Genomic DNA, 17,701 nt, shown 5'->3' with positions numbered 1-17,701 from the left:
TCATGATGGTGTGCATACTCACACTCACCTAGAGCCAGACATCCTGGAATGTGGTCAAGTGGACCTTAGGAAGCATCACTACGAACAAAGGTAGTGGAGGTGATGGAATTCTAGTTGAGCTATTTAAAATCCAGTCCATCCTAAAGGAAATCAGTCCTGAATATTCATTGGAAGAACTGGTGCTGAAGTTGAAACCCCAATACTTTGGCCACCTGATGCGAAGAACTGACTCCTTTGAAAAGACCCTGATCCTGGGAGAGATTGAGTGCAGGAGGAGAAGGGGACGACAGGGGATGAGATGGTTGGATGGCATCACCAACTCAATGGACATGGGTTTGGTAGACTCCTGCAGTTGATGATGGATAGGGAGGCCTGGCGTGCTGCGGTTCTTGGGGTCACAAAGAGTTGGACACAACTGAGCCACTGAAGTGAACTGAACTGAAGGTGCTTACCAAATCAAAGACTTTTTACCAGTACATTGTATTACATTTTTAGGTAAGGTCTCTTTTACATACAGAGCATAGCTTTGTTGTTTGAGGTTTGGGAACGGAGTGCCACTCTTAGGATGACTTGCAAAGTCCCTGAGCCTGGACTGTGGATTTTTCATGATACTAACCATGCTTTATACATATATATATAATACTCTACTATATAATGAGATATAAGGCCCAAATAGTAAAAAGTTTCACTATTTTATCTGCATAATAATAATGATAGCAACTAACACTTAGCAAAACTTCATATTCATTTAATCTTCCCTGTAACCTCTATGGTAATTCCACATTAATGATAAGGAAATTCAGGTTTCGAGAGTTAAGTAATTTAGGAAAAACCGTACAGTTTGTAAATTGTAGCTGCTGTTGCTGCTAAGTCACTTCAATCGTGTCCGACGCTGTGTGACCCCATAGACGGCAGCCCATCAGGCTCCGCCACCCCTGGGATTCTCCAGGCAAGAACCCTGGAGTGGGTTGCCAGGACTTAAGTATCAATACAAGCATTCTAGCTCCAGTGCTTGCACTTCTATCTGCTATATTGCTTTTGAATTATCAAATACAATATAACAACTCAACTTATGAGTGCACTTTGTATTCATCTTCTACCATAGCTCCATAGCTTCATTTGTTTGCTGAGTAGATTTCTGGGAATGTACAATTTGTAACTCCAGTCTTTGTGATTGGAGCAGTAAGAATTGTTATGGGTGTAGAGAAAATCAGGTAACAAATGTCAATAACTTGCTAAAAAAAAAAGAAAGGTTTTTCTCCAAATCTATGTTATTCATTCACTCACACAAACAGGCATAACTGTTTTGAAGAGTTGCTATCTAAGAATGGGCTTTATTGTGACGTACTGGATTAATGGAAACTTTTTTCAGCCTCTTACCAGGATCTAAGTAGACTTTGACACACCTAATTTATATTGGTTCTAAATTACATTACTAATTTGTATAAATATAATGTCTTATTTATTTGCATGCATTTAACATTAAAAATGTTTCTTCTTTGGGTGAAAATTTTATATTAGAATATTATTTGATTCTACCACAACTCATCTCTTTCCCATGAGAGTTCACCAATTCTAGTGACAATTCTTTATTTCTAAAAAATACTTGTAAACCTCAAAGCTATGAGGAGCAAACCAAGGGAGCCCTGTTCTTCCTCATGAGCACCTATTATTGAAATAACTGAGCTCAGTATTCTGTAAAGGAGACAAGGAGCATCCCTCCTGCTAGTCTTCCAAGGCTGCTCAGCAAGGGAGGTTTTAACTCTATGTCCTTCCTCCTGTGAGCCTATCTCTGCTGCTAGGAGAAGAGCAGGCATCCTGGAACTTGTATATAGACTGACTTGACTCAATAACATAATTTTATTTTCCTTCTGAAAAAAAGATATTATAGGAAGCCAAATATGGGTAAATGACATTTAGCTGGATTTGCAGTCTTAATGTCTTTAATCAATGTGACTTATTTATCTCTCATTGATAATGATGTGTGTACAAATCTGGGCTATCATTATTTTGGCTTATTCTAAAAAGATTCAAACATGTATGTGAAGAAATCATCTTATAATGCACCTTTTTCTTGTATATTTAGAAAAATGATTATTCTATAAACTAATCTGACACTTAATGCTTATATGTATAGGGCACTGTAAAATGAATGTGTATGTTTAATTTGTTCACAGTTCCTGATGATGTGTTTGCCCAAAATTATATATGGAAAGGCTCTTACAATTATAAAGGAAGGAAACAACCCATGACCTTGACAGTCACTAGTTTCAATGCTTCCACTGGGAGAGTCAATGCGACACTCAGTAATAGCAACATGGAACTGCTTCTTTCAGGTATCACTGTAAAGAAAAGAAACACTCCCTTCATGCCTTTATTTCCATCATTTCATCCTTTTTATTAGTGATTTTTATACTGTGAAATATTTGCTTTATTTCTGGTGGCATTCATAATTCATTTAGAAATAAGGCTTTCTGGTTTGATTGAGGCATACATAATACTAAACAAATATAAAACTCTGAGACTCTGAAATAAGCTCCCTCAGGAATATTTTTACATGGCTAGAATGACATGTCATGAAATAGAACAGAACTTTTAATTAGAATATAACTAACTGCTTCTCTGTTCTCATAACACCAAAGAGACTGGATCAGTGATTTGCAAGCTGTTTTATCATCACAAAATCATGTCTTCAAATGAGACTGCTTAGGAGGACACTATAATCTAAGATAGAAAATGTAGGGCTACACTACCCTAATTAGGCAAAAGGAACCCAGAGCCCTATCCATCTTCTCAGCCTTCTCAAGTTTCTTTGATCTGGTGCGTACTTCCCTCATTATCTTTGATTACTCTGGTTTTTCTAACATTCAAATGTTTCCTCAGATGGCATCTTATCAAAAGCACTCCTGATGACCATAGGTAAAGTAGCCTTTACCTTACAAATAGACTCACTCTGTTAATCATAGGCAGTCTTATCTTATTTCATTTTCTTCTTTTCATTATTTGAAAGTGTAGCATAGTATAGTATAGCATATTATGGCATGATATGACATGACATGACATGACATAATTTGTCTATACTCCAACAATTCAAGCCCTAAGAGAGCATATCTTTGCCTTCCAGTTCATTACTGTATCTCAGAGGTTAGAAATGAAACTGGAGCAAAATTGGTCTCAATGACTTTGAGTTATTGTTTTCATTTAAAAATAGATTTTAAAAATATTGATACTGAAAATATGTAATGTATATATTTAAACTTATTGACTATATAGCCCATATAATTATTAATAGTGAAATAATTTGTGGTATAAATAAAATAGGAAATAAAATTTTATCTATTGATTTTGTAAATTTTACAAGAACTATACAGCATCATTTTGTATTGTTGAATGAATGGCTCTACTTTAAACCCAAAATAAAAATATTAGAAGTTAATATGTATTTTAATTTTAAATATATATAAAATTACATGATATAAATTGAATTAAAGGAATGCATTTAAATTGTGACTACCAATCTATTTAATTTTGGAGCATGAGTTTTATTTTTCTTCTGTAAGAGTGAAATGAAGTGAAGTGAAGTGAAGTGAAGTCGCTCAGTCGTGCCCGACTCCTTGCGACTCCATGGACAGTAGCCTGCACTGAGCTCCTCTGTCCATGGGATTTTCTAGGCAAGAGTACTGGAGTGGGCTGCTGTTTCCAGTTGGCACTAAATAAATATATATTTATCCTAATCCAATTTCTACAAATATAGGAACATAAACATAAATAATTAGACCAATTTAACTTGCTATCACCGTCTACATAGAATTAATTATAACATTTTCCAGCAACTTTGGTTACTTTTGTGTCTTTTCTCTATTATAATTTATAGATCAAGATCTGTGTATTATATTTATATTCCTAGCTTATTTTTATGATACCTTATTACTTAAGTGAAATAGTAAGTGAATGAATTAGTGAGTCATTTCAACCTTCAGTTAATCACAAAGTTTTTACTTAGAATATGATTTTCTACAGTTCCCCAAAACACATTTCTATTCCAGCTTATTTCTACTCTCAGAGGACTCCTATTCAGGAAAAAATTAAATAAAATGAATACATTTGCTTCTCTTCTTTATGCCACATTCTGTATTTACTTTCATTTTTTTTTAATTTTTATTTTTACTTTATTTTACTTTACAATACTGTATTGGTTTTGCCATACATTGACATGAATCCACCATGGGTGTACATGCGTTCACAAACATGAACCCCCCACCCACCTCCCTTCCCATAACATCTCTCTGGGTCATCCCTGTGCACCAGCCCCAAGCATGCTGTATAATAAACAAATGGGATCTAATTAAAATTAAAAGCTTCTGCACAACAAAGGAAAATATAACCAAGGTGAAAAGACAGCCTTCTGAATGGGAGAAAATAATAGCAAATGAAGCAACTGACAAACAACTAATCTCAAAAATATACATGTATTTACTTTCTTGAACTAAAAATTCTACTTGATTTTTGTTATCCAGCTCAAATACTTTTTCTTAATAAGCATTTCCTAATCACTCTGGTGTGAAATGATCCTTCTTTCTTTGGCCTTTAATTCATCATATTCTCTATCTCTGTCGTTTTATCTCCTATTTCATCAGAAATTAGTGTAACCATCACATTTTTCAATAGGAACCACATATTCATCTTTGTGGTTCCAGTAGCACCTCAAATACTCTTTTTCTAAGAGTGGACATGTAATTAATTATTAAGGAAAATGTCAAGAGTTTCAACATTTGATTTATACCCTTGAATATTTTAAATCTGACTGATGAAATAAATCATTTTTATAACAATCATGGAATGATGTTATTAATAACAATAATATTTGATTTTAATAGCATATGTAATTTAAAACCCACAGTAAGAGTTAAGTTGAGAATTTCAGCTGAGAGATTGCTATATATTGCAGGATTTGTGAAAAAGCATGAAACTGGACTTGATTTGTTGCTTTTTATTCTTTTCCTATCACATGTATTTATGATATATTTAAGGAGCTATAGATAATAAAGTGAAACATAACTATTTGCAAAATTAGTAGACTAAACATCCTTATATACTTACAGGAGTATATAAAAGCCAAGAAGCTCGCCTAATGTTACACATCTATCTTATTAAAGTACCAGCTCAAGCTACTGTGAAGAAAATGAAGGAGGAAAATTGGGCCATGGATGGATTTGTAAGTATATTTCTTTAAAAGTCTGCTGCTAAACTTAATAACACATTTGTGCTATGGTTTGTCATTAAAATTCCAGTAAATTGAGCTACTTAAATGCACACACATAAAATAGCAAAACTACTATTATGACTAATTTATTTTCAAAAAATAAATGATTCAGTATAAATACTTTAGTAATCTAGTGTGTCTAAACTACTAAGCCTATGACCTACTCTCTTCTTACCTAGAAGGTTTTCCTTGTAAAAGTTTTGTTACTTCAGAGCATATAGTCGGAGTTCCCATGCTCATTTTATCAAAGACTTCTGGGCAGTATGTAAGTATACGATTTGTTGCTTCCAACTGCCAGTTTAGAAATTCCATTCTAAATGGAATTGAAATGGAATGGAATCCATTCTAAATGGATTGAATAGAACAGGGTAACTCCAAAGTGAGTTTATGGTAACTATTCAGAAGAAGCAGCTCACATAACTACTTCTTCATAGCCAACTTTATAAAATTGTCTAAATATGAAGAGTAAGTTTGGTTTCTGAGGGGAAAAAAAAAGCGCATCCTGTTTCCCTTTCTGTGCCATTTTTCATGGAGTTGAGGTCTAACTCATCTTCAGTGCACTTAGATTGTTTCATTTAGGAAACAAATAAAATGAATTCATTCATTTAACTATTAGAGTTTGAGCTCTTCTTTTTAGAAGCATTTTGGGTCTAAAAATGACCTTGCCCAGGGTATATCCGATAATAAGGAATAAATCACTTGTGAAATGTCAGACTTATATGAATAATTTGGTATAATATTTTGCTTTTTAGGGTGAGGATGCAAGGTTTATTGCAGCTTTCACAATAACATACATGACTTAGGTAACATTGCAAATAATCAGGACAAACTGGGGTAAATTCATATGACTAGTTATCAGTAACACTGAAATGTATCAACTCACATTTTATTAATGAGATCAAATGACACTGTGCATGTAACCTGTTTTTTACATACAGAATTTTACATGCAAGGTACAGTTAATAGCATTTGCAGCATTAGGCAGAGTCACAAAATCTCAGGCTCAACATGTAATAAGTTCTTTCTCATGTGTCTGAGGTTAGCTTGGGGGGCTCCATTTGAAGCTGTGGTATCAAGTTCAGGTTTGCTCCAAGTGTCTCATATCAGGTCCAGGCAGGAGGGATAGCAGCTGTCAGGAACATGTCCTTCTCTTGCCAAAGGCCTGAAACTCTGAGGGGCAAAGTGGAAATATGTCCCCCTTATTTTTACAGCCCTATTGAGATATAATTCATGTACCCTACTCATTTAAAGTGTACAGTTCAGTAGTTCTTACTATATTTACAGATGTGTAACCATCACCACAGTTGATTTTAGAATATTTCCATCACCTCAAAAAGAAACCATATCCTTTACTTATCACCCAACCCATCCACCCCTCCTTTCTCCCCCAAATCCAAGCAACCACAACTCTATTTTCTGTCTCTAGATTTCACTGTTCATATTTATGAATCATACAATCCCTGGTCTTTTGTGACCATGCATTATATGGTTTGTTTCACTTATAATGGGAAACATACCTCTTAAGGCCTAGGCTTGGAACTGACTTATTGTCAATTCCACCCACATTCTGTTGGCCAAAGCAAGTCACAGGACCAAATCCAACTCATTGAGAAAGAACAAATACACTTTTCATGAAGGTTAATGGGAAGGGAGAGAACTGTGCCTGTATGCTGAACAATAATCACATTTACAAAGTACAGTATTATTATATTTTAATTTTTAATTGACTACTTGCCTCATTCTGTTTTATCATATTCTTGGTCTTTTTCTTGACAATCAGTTTCTTCACCTAAAAGAAATCTATAAATCTGTATCATTATATTAATAACTAATCCCCCTTATTTCCAGTATCCTAATTAAAGATGAAATTTTTCATTTTATTTTTAATGATGGTAAATTTGCATGATGTTCTGTTTTACACAGAAGAAGATAAGGAGGAAGGAATTGTGCATAATATTCATTTTATATTAAGCCTGAATATTTTCTAAGACTGGGAAAATACATCTGTGGCCAGCTTTTAGGTTTAATCAAACTTATAAATATTTTTAGGTTTCTGCTGAGCCTGATGGAGCTACTTATGTATTTCAAGGATTTATTCAGGGTAAAGATTATGGGCAATTTGGACTACAAAGACTAGGTAATGTAGTCATTTTCATTTTCATGTACTTCCTTTATTACTCAAGATATCATAAGAAAATACAATGGATTCTGTACATTAGGCACACTTACTACATTTTGAATTTTGCATTGTCAGGACTATAGATTGATACACTTGATAGCCTTTTAAATAATTACATTCTTTAAAATGTTGGTTTCCTGTGTTCCACCTCCATACAGTGTTTAGTTTTTCATCATATTTCTAATAAACATGACAAACTGCCTTTCCCTCAAGCAAGTAAAAAGGAGAAAAAGTGATAAAGTTTTGAAGTAAAATTTTAAACTGTGAATAATTTTATCTTATGAGAATTGTATTACTTCTCTTCCATTTGAATATCTTTGCAATTTTCTTACTGCCTCCCCCACCAAAACAAAAAAAAACAAAAAAAAACAAATGTAATGGCACTTTGAGAAACTCATAGAATCTGGAAAGGGAAAATTACTTTGAGGAATGAGCCATTTTGAGGGCTTTATGCTATTCAGATATGTAAATTTTCTGTGGTGGGAGGTACAGAGTTTGTCACTTTTATTTCCAACTCTTCTCAAACATGTCTAAATATTTAGTAGTCTCATTTGAATGTATTTATTAACATACCTTTTGGTGTATAATTTTCCTAAAGTATACTGTCTCTCATTATTATATTGTGGTAGTAATGCATAAAGAGTAAATCCATGTTCTAAAAACTACTCCTTGATGTTTCCATTGCTTTGAACTTTTATGTAAGTTTTCTGAGTCCCTGGAAAATTAAAATATAAAAGGGTACTAATATTTTTAACCTAGGGTATGACTTCAGTTCTGTTCAGTGCCTCAGACATGTCCGCTGTTTGAGACCCTATGGACTACAGCACACCAGGCTTCCCTGTCCATTACTAGCTCCCGGAGTTTACTCAAATTCATATCCAATGAGTTGGTGATACCATCCAACCATCTCATCCTCTGTTGTCCCGTTCTGCTCCCGCCTTCAATCTTTCCCAGTATCAGGGTGTTTTCCAAGGAGTCAGTTCTTTGTATCAGGTGGAAGAATTATTAGAGTTTCAGTTTCAGCATCAGTCCTTCCAAAGAATATTCAGACTGGATTCCTTTTGGATTGATCTCCTTACAGACCAAAGGGACTCTCAAGAGTCTTCTCCAACACCATAGTTCAAAAGCATCAATTCTTCAGCACTCAGCTTTCTTTATAGTTCAACTCTCATATTCATACATGACTACTGGAAAAACCATAACTTTGACTAGATGGACCAAAGTAATGTCTCTGCTTTTTAATATACTGTCTAGGTTTGTCATAACTTTTCTTCCAAGGAGCAAGTGTCTTAATTTCATGGCTGCAGTCACCATGTGCAGTGATTTTGGAGCCCCCACCCCCCCAAAAGTAAAGTCTCTCACTGTGTCCATTGTTTCCCCATCTATTTGTCATGAAGTGATAGTACTAGATGCCATAATCTTCATTTTCTGAATGTTGAGCTTTAAGCCAACTTTTTCATTCTCCTCTTTCACTTTTATCAAGAGGCTCTTTAGTTCTTCTTTGCTTTCTGCAATAAGGTGTTATCTGCATATCTGAGGTTATTGATATTTCTCCCAGAAATCTTGATTCCAGCTTGTGCTTCATCCAGCCCAGCATTGTACATGATGTGTTCTGCATATCATTTAAATAAGCAGGGTGACAATATGCAGCCTTGACGTACTCCTTTCCTGATTTGGAACCAGTCTGTTGTTCCATGTCCAGTTCTAACTGTTGCTTCTTGACCTGCATACAGATTTCTCAGGAGGCAAGTCAGGTGGTCTGGTATTCCCATCTCTTGAAGAATTTTCCACAATTTGCTGTGATCCACACAGTCAAAGGCTTTGGCATAGTTAATAAAGCATGGCTCAGTTGAAGATTTGATATAGTTGAATATTTATTTAAAAAGTAAATCAACTTTCCCCAAATGAACAATAATAAGGAGATGTCATTTAAGATGATGTCTTGCCACAATTGTTAGTTTTAAAATCAGCAGAAGACATTCACTAATATAGTACATTGTCACAGTCGTATAATTGAATACAAGATTTTTTCACATTATATTCCCCAAATCATCTCAAGCACTGCATGTCTAAAACAGAACCTATTAAAAAGAAAAAGAAACTATTTCTTTCTGAAAAAAGAGCTTGCTGTTTATTTCTCTTCCATAGTCCCTGTGCCAACACATTTATAAATCTCATTTTTCTCATCTTTTTGCTATGCTAATGTCATAACCATTTACTCAGTCCCAAGGAGAGCACTCCTAAATCCTATGCCTTCTTACACCCTTCATCCTTCATCCACACAAATAACTTCTGTTCATTTGAAATACGAAATGTTCCCGGAAATCTATCTTTTTGTGCTCTTCCTAGTGATATAGTTCCCATGTTAATTTCCATTTTTATCTGGGATGTCTTCAAACTACTCCTGCTTTCAGACCAGACTCTCTCAAGTCCATCTCACATTGGTCACTGCTTAAAATCTTGTATTTTATCACTGAGCCGTTTTTCTCCCTACACATCTTCAGTTATTCCTCACTGTAGGTGGGTGGAAAGTTTGAGCTCTTTAGAATAATATTTATGCCTTTTCAAATAGTTTATCATGTTAGCCTCCTATTCCTACCACATATCCTTTCCATACAGATATGCCTATCATTAATTAATGCTTTGTATACACTTATTTTGTGGCTCTGTATTCTTCCTACAGTTATTATTAACTAAAGTTCAGAGACTCAGCTTATTTTTCATTCTGTATCCTTTCCTGGAAAAATATACATAGTAGGCATTGTGTAAAATTGTGTGGAAATAAAGGAGTTTTGTGAATTATTTTTGTATTTCCGAGTAGATAAATATCTTGAGCAAGGAATAAATTAATTGGTTTATAAAAATATCAAGTTGATAAAAGAGACCTAATTTTATATTTGTATGTTATTTTTTTTCTTTTATAGGACTGAATATGTCAGAAGGCTCAAATTCTTCAAATCAACCTCATGGTACAAATAGTAGTTCCGTGGCCATTGCTATTCTGGTGCCTTTTTTTGCACTTATATTTGCAGGATTTGGATTTTATCTCTATAAACAAAGGTAAGTTTATTGACATTAAGTATAAAATGTTTACCAGATCTATATTTTATGTTCTATTTACTCTCCAGTTCAAATTCTAACTTCTGTTTTATTTTTTGTTTGTTTGTTTTGTTTTGTTTTTGGTCTGGATTGTTGTAGCAAATATAACCACAATTTGTTAAAACCATTATTTCCTCTGCCCATCATCCAATTACTCCAATATACACACAACTAAAATTGCTCTGTTGAGTTGTGCAAGCATTCAACTTTATCCTTTTTCCTTTTTGTCTGTCAATTTTCTGGAATGTAACTAATTGTATAAGTTATTTTTATATTATCCATGCTAACACTATAGAGATACAAAATCTAAGTTAAGGTTTAAAACGAAGAGGTGATATCTGCTGCCACATTTCTTCAGAGAAAAAGGAAGAAGTTTATGTTTAAACCTCTTAGTTTACATGACAGTACTGACACATTTTACCCAGGCTGACAGATGATAAACTCTTCTAGTCTTCTCATTTATCATCTGTTGCTTTTAGAAAATGATGCATTTAGTATGTTATATTTGTTATATATCTCACATATGACTGTATAGATCATCAGTTGACCCCTCTTTGCTACATCCATTACAACATCTTGATGAAGGGCTTTACTATGCAGTTAATCCACTATTTGAGACTATTCCTTTTTAAGGAAACAGAAAAAAGGCAAAAAAAAAAAAAAAAGAAGAAGAAGAAGAAAGTATGCTGGTAACCTGATAACTAAATGAATACCTAAAATGATTTTTTATCAAAACTAATGTCATTATTATAAATGCCAGTCTGTATTATCTAAGAATGATTTAATTAATATTATGCAAATTTATAACAATTGTGCATTAGCAGTTCAGGCCTTGTCAATATCAAATGTTATTAATGATAAAAATCATCACTAAATTCATTTATAAAGCAAGATATGCTAATAATTTTTATTATTGTGGTAAAATAAACATAAAATTATTTAAACCATTGTAAATATACAATTCAGTGACATTTAGTATACTAACAATGTCACAGAACCATCAGCCTAAAAGGAAACTGCACCCACTAAACAGTCACTCCCTACTCCTCCTACCCTTGTCCCAGGCAGCTACTTTGGTCCACCTTCTGGATATTTTATATATATGGAATCATACAATATGTGACATTTTGTATCTGGCTTCTTAAATATAATATAGTGTTTTTAAGGTTATCCTTATCATACTATACATCTACATATTATTGACTATGTGGCTGAATAATATTTCATTGTATGTTTGAATTTGTTATGTTTAAATATGTCCATTCAGCAGCTGATGGATATTTGGATTGTTCCTGTGTTTGGGCTGTTGTGAACAGTGCTGCTATACACATCTGTGTACAAGTTTTGTTCAGACGCCTGTTTCAGTTTTTTGAGTATGCATTCAAGAGTGAAATTCTTAGATTATATGGTCATCCTTCATTTAACCTTTTGCCTTCATTTAACCACGTTTTATATGGTTTCCCTGGTGGCTCAGATGGTAAAGCATCTACCTGCAATGCGGGAGACCTGGATTCGATCCCTGGGTCAGGAGGATCCCCTGGAGAAGGAAATGGCAACCCACTTAAGTATTCTTGCCTAGAAAATCTCATAGACAGAGGAGCATGATAGGTTGCAGTCCACAGGGTCAGAAAGAGTTGGACACGACTGAGTGATTTCACTTTCATTTAACCATCCTAGTGAACTGTATTTCACTGTGATATCAATCTGCATTTCCCTAATTACTAATAATATTGGGCATTTTTCATGTGTCTGCTAGTCATTTGTCTACATTCTTTGAAGAAATACCTATTCAAATTCTTTGCCCACTTTTAAAATTGACTCATTTGTCTTATTTTTGAGGTATAAGAGTTCTCCATATATTCTGGATACTAGACCCTTTTCAGATACGGTTTGCAAATGTTTCTCTTTCTGTGGGTTGTAGTTACAGTTTCTTGATAGTATCTTTTGAGATACCAAACTTTTCATTTTTATGAAGTCCAATTTATTTCTTTTTTCTTTTGTTACTTTGCTCTTAGTATTATACCTAAGAGACCATTGCCAAATGCAAGGTCATGAATTTTTATCTATATGTTTTCTCCTATTTTATAGATTTTGCTCTTATGTTTAGAACATTGATTAGTTTTAAGTTAATTTTTATTGATAATATAAACTTTTCTTAAGTTTGATATTATTTTCCTTAAAGCTGTTGCTTAATATTTGCAGAAACAAATCTTTTACATCTTTGTGATCTTTACCTAATTAGAAGGAAATGATATTGCTTCTGTTTTTATTGTGAATTTAGTTTAAAAAAGAGAGAGATGAATGTGATCGATTAGAATTATGCACCTGGCAAGAGCAAGTTGTAAGCAATATAGTTTATATTATATAACTGTATATATGTATATATAGGTGATGTTATTGAAAGTAATTTTAGATAAATTTTTTTAAATGTTATCATACAAATCCCTGACAATTTTTAATACAGAGAAAAATTCAGAAAATATGCTAAGGATAGGACAATCACAGAGTGGAAAATGCAAATTGTAATAAAATAAGTAGTTAAAATTTTGTGCTATTTGTTATAAGCAAAAGAGAATTATTTTAAAGTCTTTTAAGGACTTAAATTTGAGGAACAAGTAGGGGTAAGTATGCTTTTGTTGCTGTTGTTCAGTCCCTAAGTTCTGTCCAACATTTGAGACCCTGTGGACTACAGCACACCAGGCTTCCCTGTCTTTCACTACCTCCCAGAGTTTGCTCAAACTCAAGTATGCCTTTAATCATTTGACTTACAAATAAAATTATAATTTGATTTACAAATGATTTTTTTGTAATTTGATTTTTTATCATTTGATTTACAAATGCCAGCAAATTATGCAGTAGGATTGTGGGAAAGAGAAACTAGAAATAAACATTAGTCAAAAGTGAGACAAAAAATAAAGGAGGGATTCAAAATGAGCAACTTATACCAACCAGCTTAGATTCCATGTGTTTTATTAACTAATAGCAAATATTCAGTTATCAGGAACTCTGGAAACTACTTCATAACATGAAATATCCGTATATTAGTCATTTTGTCTGAGATTTTGAGTTTACTTGTTCTACTGTATATAATTTTAAGCCAATTAAGTATTTATGTTTCTGGGATACTCTAAGAACTTCCCAAAACTATGTGTCAGCATTAAATGTCTGCTTTTCTTGGGACTCCCTTCTTATTACTGCAGAATGGACTCCTTATTGTCATTCAGGTCTCAGATTAAATTTTACTTCCTTATTTTCTTTATTACCTCTCCTAACATGGCTTCCAGTTACTTCTGGTCATATCAACCATTTTCCTTTTCAGTAAAACAATTTTCATTATTTTGTTTCATTTTTCTTGTTTATTTTTAATTTATTCATTGCCATCCTTGTAATATGAGAGTAATGAGTTTTTATGTTTTTTGTAAAAAAGAAAAATTGTATATCTGATGCCTAGGGTCATGCCTAGCATGTAATGGATGCTCAATAAATACTTGAGGAATGAATAGTAATGAGATTTGAATTCATCATCAACATAATTTAGTTATATTTTACATGATCATTTATGATAACATCTCATAAGAAAATTTATAACAGCCATAATATTTATTTATACTTATATTACTCATATTGGTACTATTTATAAATATATATTGTATATAATAAAAGTCATTCATGATTTAAAAGTGACAGGTAAATTATTCAAATTTGATGAATTGTGGTTTCTCAATATTTTCAAGTTATATCATCCATTAACAGTGATAACTCAAGTATTGATATATTGTGTTTGAGTCCTATTCTGCTGTTTCTGGAAGAAAGTTAATGTATAACTAATTAGTGTTCTCATCAACAGGACTGCACCCAAAACCCAGTATACAGGATGTTCAGTTCATGAAAATAACAATGGCCAAGCAGCTTTTGAAAATCCCATGTATGACACCAACGCAAAGGCAGTGGAAGGGAAGGCGGTACGGTTCGATCCCAACTTGAACACAGTCTGCACAATGGTATAACGTGGCAGCTTTGGCCTTCTTCAGAAGCTTGGAAATCGACACACAAAACAGTGCACATTTAGTTCACTGATAAACAAATTAAAGCACACTTATCAGGACTTGCTGGGTCACCTTTTCCTGTGGAATGATAGCGAAGAGTGTTTTTTCATAAACTGGACCATAGTTCTTCTTCATGTTTACCATGGAGAATTTTACAGAAATTTGGCTGCACTCCGAGAGTGCTTACTCACAGTTTATTTGCTTTTTTTAAAAAGGAGATTATTCTAAAACATAAACTTATTTGCATATATTGGAGGAGCATCCACTATCAGTATTTCTGTGCTTTATAAACTATATTAGAGGGACTGGGTTTAAAAAAAAATGATATAGGGTAGAAAATAAGAGCTATACTTACAAGAGTCAATAGATCACTGACTTCTCTTTAACTGTCATGAGCTGTATCACCCCCGTAAGTCTTTATTTCTCACCACTCTATCAGCTGTTCCTTCCTATTAATTGAGTCATTGTTTTCTTCATTTCTCTGGTTATTTCAGATTGAGTCATGCCCTGAAATGTTTATGAGCTAATTTATGTCACAGATGAGATAAGACTGCCCACTCTGATTTGATGTTTTCTGGTTTTTGTTCTTCAGTATCATACTGCTATCTTTTTTTAGATCGGTTGTCATAGTTTCTGTAAATGGCAAGATCATCATGCTATCTTCCTGATTTCCCACATTATGTTGTAAACAATATTATTCAGTGAGCCATGGGGTAAGTGTTTAACTCCTTGCTTCAATCTTTTTTTGTCCCTCAGAAACCACCTTAGCTGGCAAAAACTCTATAATAATCATGATTTTACAGTTATCTGAGATACCATTCTTTACCATTCTTTCTAATATTTTTGCAAGACCAAATAGAACCTATCAATCTACTTATTTAGTTTATAATTTATCTGTTTTTCCTTCCAGTTGAGTCTTCATATTCATTTAATATTGCTTTGAACTTTTATCTAACAGTGAGTTAGAAGTATAAGCTTGTTAAACTTTTTAGTTAACAGTGAGTTAAACATATATTTTGGACCATTGCCTAAACCGAAATGAGTAAAAGTAAAATTACTTTCAAATCACCAATATAAATTTATTTCCTAAAGTTGTGGATTTACCAATTTTTTATATATTTAAAACTTTCTATTCTCTTATCCTTAAGAAGCAGCTTCCAGATATGACAGGTTTCTTTCATAGTCATTAAAGTATGTATTTGCAAGTTATTTACAACCATATCACAGAAATGCCAGCATTTTGATTTAATAGGTCATAGTCTTCCTTTAATAGCATGTTTTGCTTCATTGAATAAATTATGTACCCAGTGTGAACACTTCATTGCTGTCCCTTTCAAATATGGATAAAGTTGTAAACAGTCTCGGCTTTTTGTATCATGAGACAGAGTGCCTACGAGAAATCATTGCACCCAGAGCGCTGCTTGGATCTATCTCTACAAATGTAGTGAATTTCTTGTAAACCACTTTGAGATACATTGTTTTGGAAATTCATATAATTTTCCCAACATTGTACTCTACTGACAGGATGCTGTTTCAAATTTTATTCCATCAGTTATTTATTCTTGTTTATTCAAATGACTGCAATAACAACGATTCATTCATTAATGTTAAGGTTAATACATTTAAGATCTTGTTTAAACAATGTTTCTTCTGCAACTGGCTACTCCTCTTATATTAATGCATACACTTTTGTAAAGAATTATATTTTTATGAAAAAAAAAACTTTGTAAAAGTATGATGTAAATTTTCAGTGCAATGTAAACAAAATAAAAGTGGATAATTGCTTTTGTAAAATGTGTATTCTTTTCAAAATTGTCTGTCAGTGTGCTGGTTAGTAAAAGGAATGAACAGCCCTACTTTATTTGGTGATATAATAAAGTTCTGAAACTGCATATACTTAGTTCACAACATAATAATGTAATATGTTTTTTTTTCATGTCCTGTAGTTCCCACGTATAACACTCTTAAAAGTAAACAGATTCTCAGTAAGCATAATAGTATCATAAAAACCTCATCTTAGAATTTACCTTAAGTGTCAATATTTTAATAATACATACTATCTAAAACTAGATATAACTGATGATTTCTAGTATTTCTATAGTAAACTTCTTAGAGATATTTATGTTAAGCATGCTTCCTAGGTATGAACCCAATAACCTTTTGAATTGCTACATTAAACTAATATTCACAAACAAATCTATCTTTCCAGGATGAAACATGTAAAGTTTTATAGTCAAGAGATTTATCATTTCTATAAAGTTCAAAGCACAAGTTATTGAAATTCAATTTTATTAGATAACTCTTTTTTACAGAGCACATTTTCTTTATATGTCAAAACCTGAATCTCCAGTCTTTACAACTCTATCACTGTTTATTATGCTTTTATTTTAGAAATAATTACTTCTTGATGTATTATAGTTTCTGTTTTAACTTCATTAATTATATTATCTCCACCTTTAATTCACTTCATATCTTCTGCATTTTCTCTTGTTGTTATTTGTCCTTATGTTGATTCCTCCCATGTTTTCTTTTTCTCCCTTTTTATTTTTCAACTTTTAAATTTTTCTTTCTATTGATGCTTTTCTTAGCATCCTTTCCTATTTTACATGTCTTATCCTTTTTAGCCTTTTTATTATTAATTCTCATTTCTTAAAATTTTTGTTTATCTTCTTAACCCCCTCAAAAGTTAGCAGCAATTTTAGTGGAAGTAATTTTATTTTTATCTTTTCCTAGCTCTGCTGCTGCTGCTGCTAACTCGCTTCAGTCGTATCCGACTCTGTGCGACCCCACAGATGGCAGCCCACCAGGGATTCTCCAGGCAAGAACACTGGAGTGGGTTGCCATTTCCATCTCCAATGCATGAAACTGAAAAGTGAAAGTGAAGTCGCTCAGTTGTGTCTGACTCTTAGTGACCCCATGGGCTGCAGCCCACCAGGCTCCTCCGTCCATGGGGTTTTCCAGGCAAGAGTACTGGAGTGGGGTGCCATTGCCTTCTCTGTTTCCTAGCTCTATTGAAATATAATTAACAATTGTGAGATATATAAAATGTATAGCTTGATAATTTAGTAAATGTACATAGTTTTGTTTTTTTTTTTGATCAGAACATTTCAGTTC

General features: G+C 33.1%; 1 protein-coding gene across 1 annotated transcript in view; it reads left to right on the top strand.

Annotated features, from left to right (window-relative positions):
- Positions 1–16,375, top strand: part of LOC108633261 (CUB and sushi domain-containing protein 3) — an 83,223-nt gene extending 66,848 nt beyond the window's left edge. The window contains exons 17-21 of the mRNA XM_018058088.1: positions 2,178–2,336; positions 5,103–5,215; positions 7,313–7,400; positions 10,367–10,502; positions 14,389–16,375. Coding sequence (XP_017913577.1) covers positions 2,178–2,336; positions 5,103–5,215; positions 7,313–7,400; positions 10,367–10,502; positions 14,389–14,548 — 656 coding nt within the window. The 3' untranslated portion in view covers positions 14,549–16,375. The remainder of the gene's footprint in view (positions 1–2,177; positions 2,337–5,102; positions 5,216–7,312; positions 7,401–10,366; positions 10,503–14,388) is intronic.

This window comes from Capra hircus, chromosome 14, assembly GCF_001704415.2.
Source record: "Capra hircus breed San Clemente chromosome 14, ASM170441v1, whole genome shotgun sequence".
Taxonomy (NCBI): Eukaryota; Metazoa; Chordata; class Mammalia; order Artiodactyla; family Bovidae; genus Capra; species Capra hircus.
The sequence above is the reverse complement of the archived record's forward strand: the minus strand, read 5'-3'. Positions and strand labels throughout refer to the sequence as shown.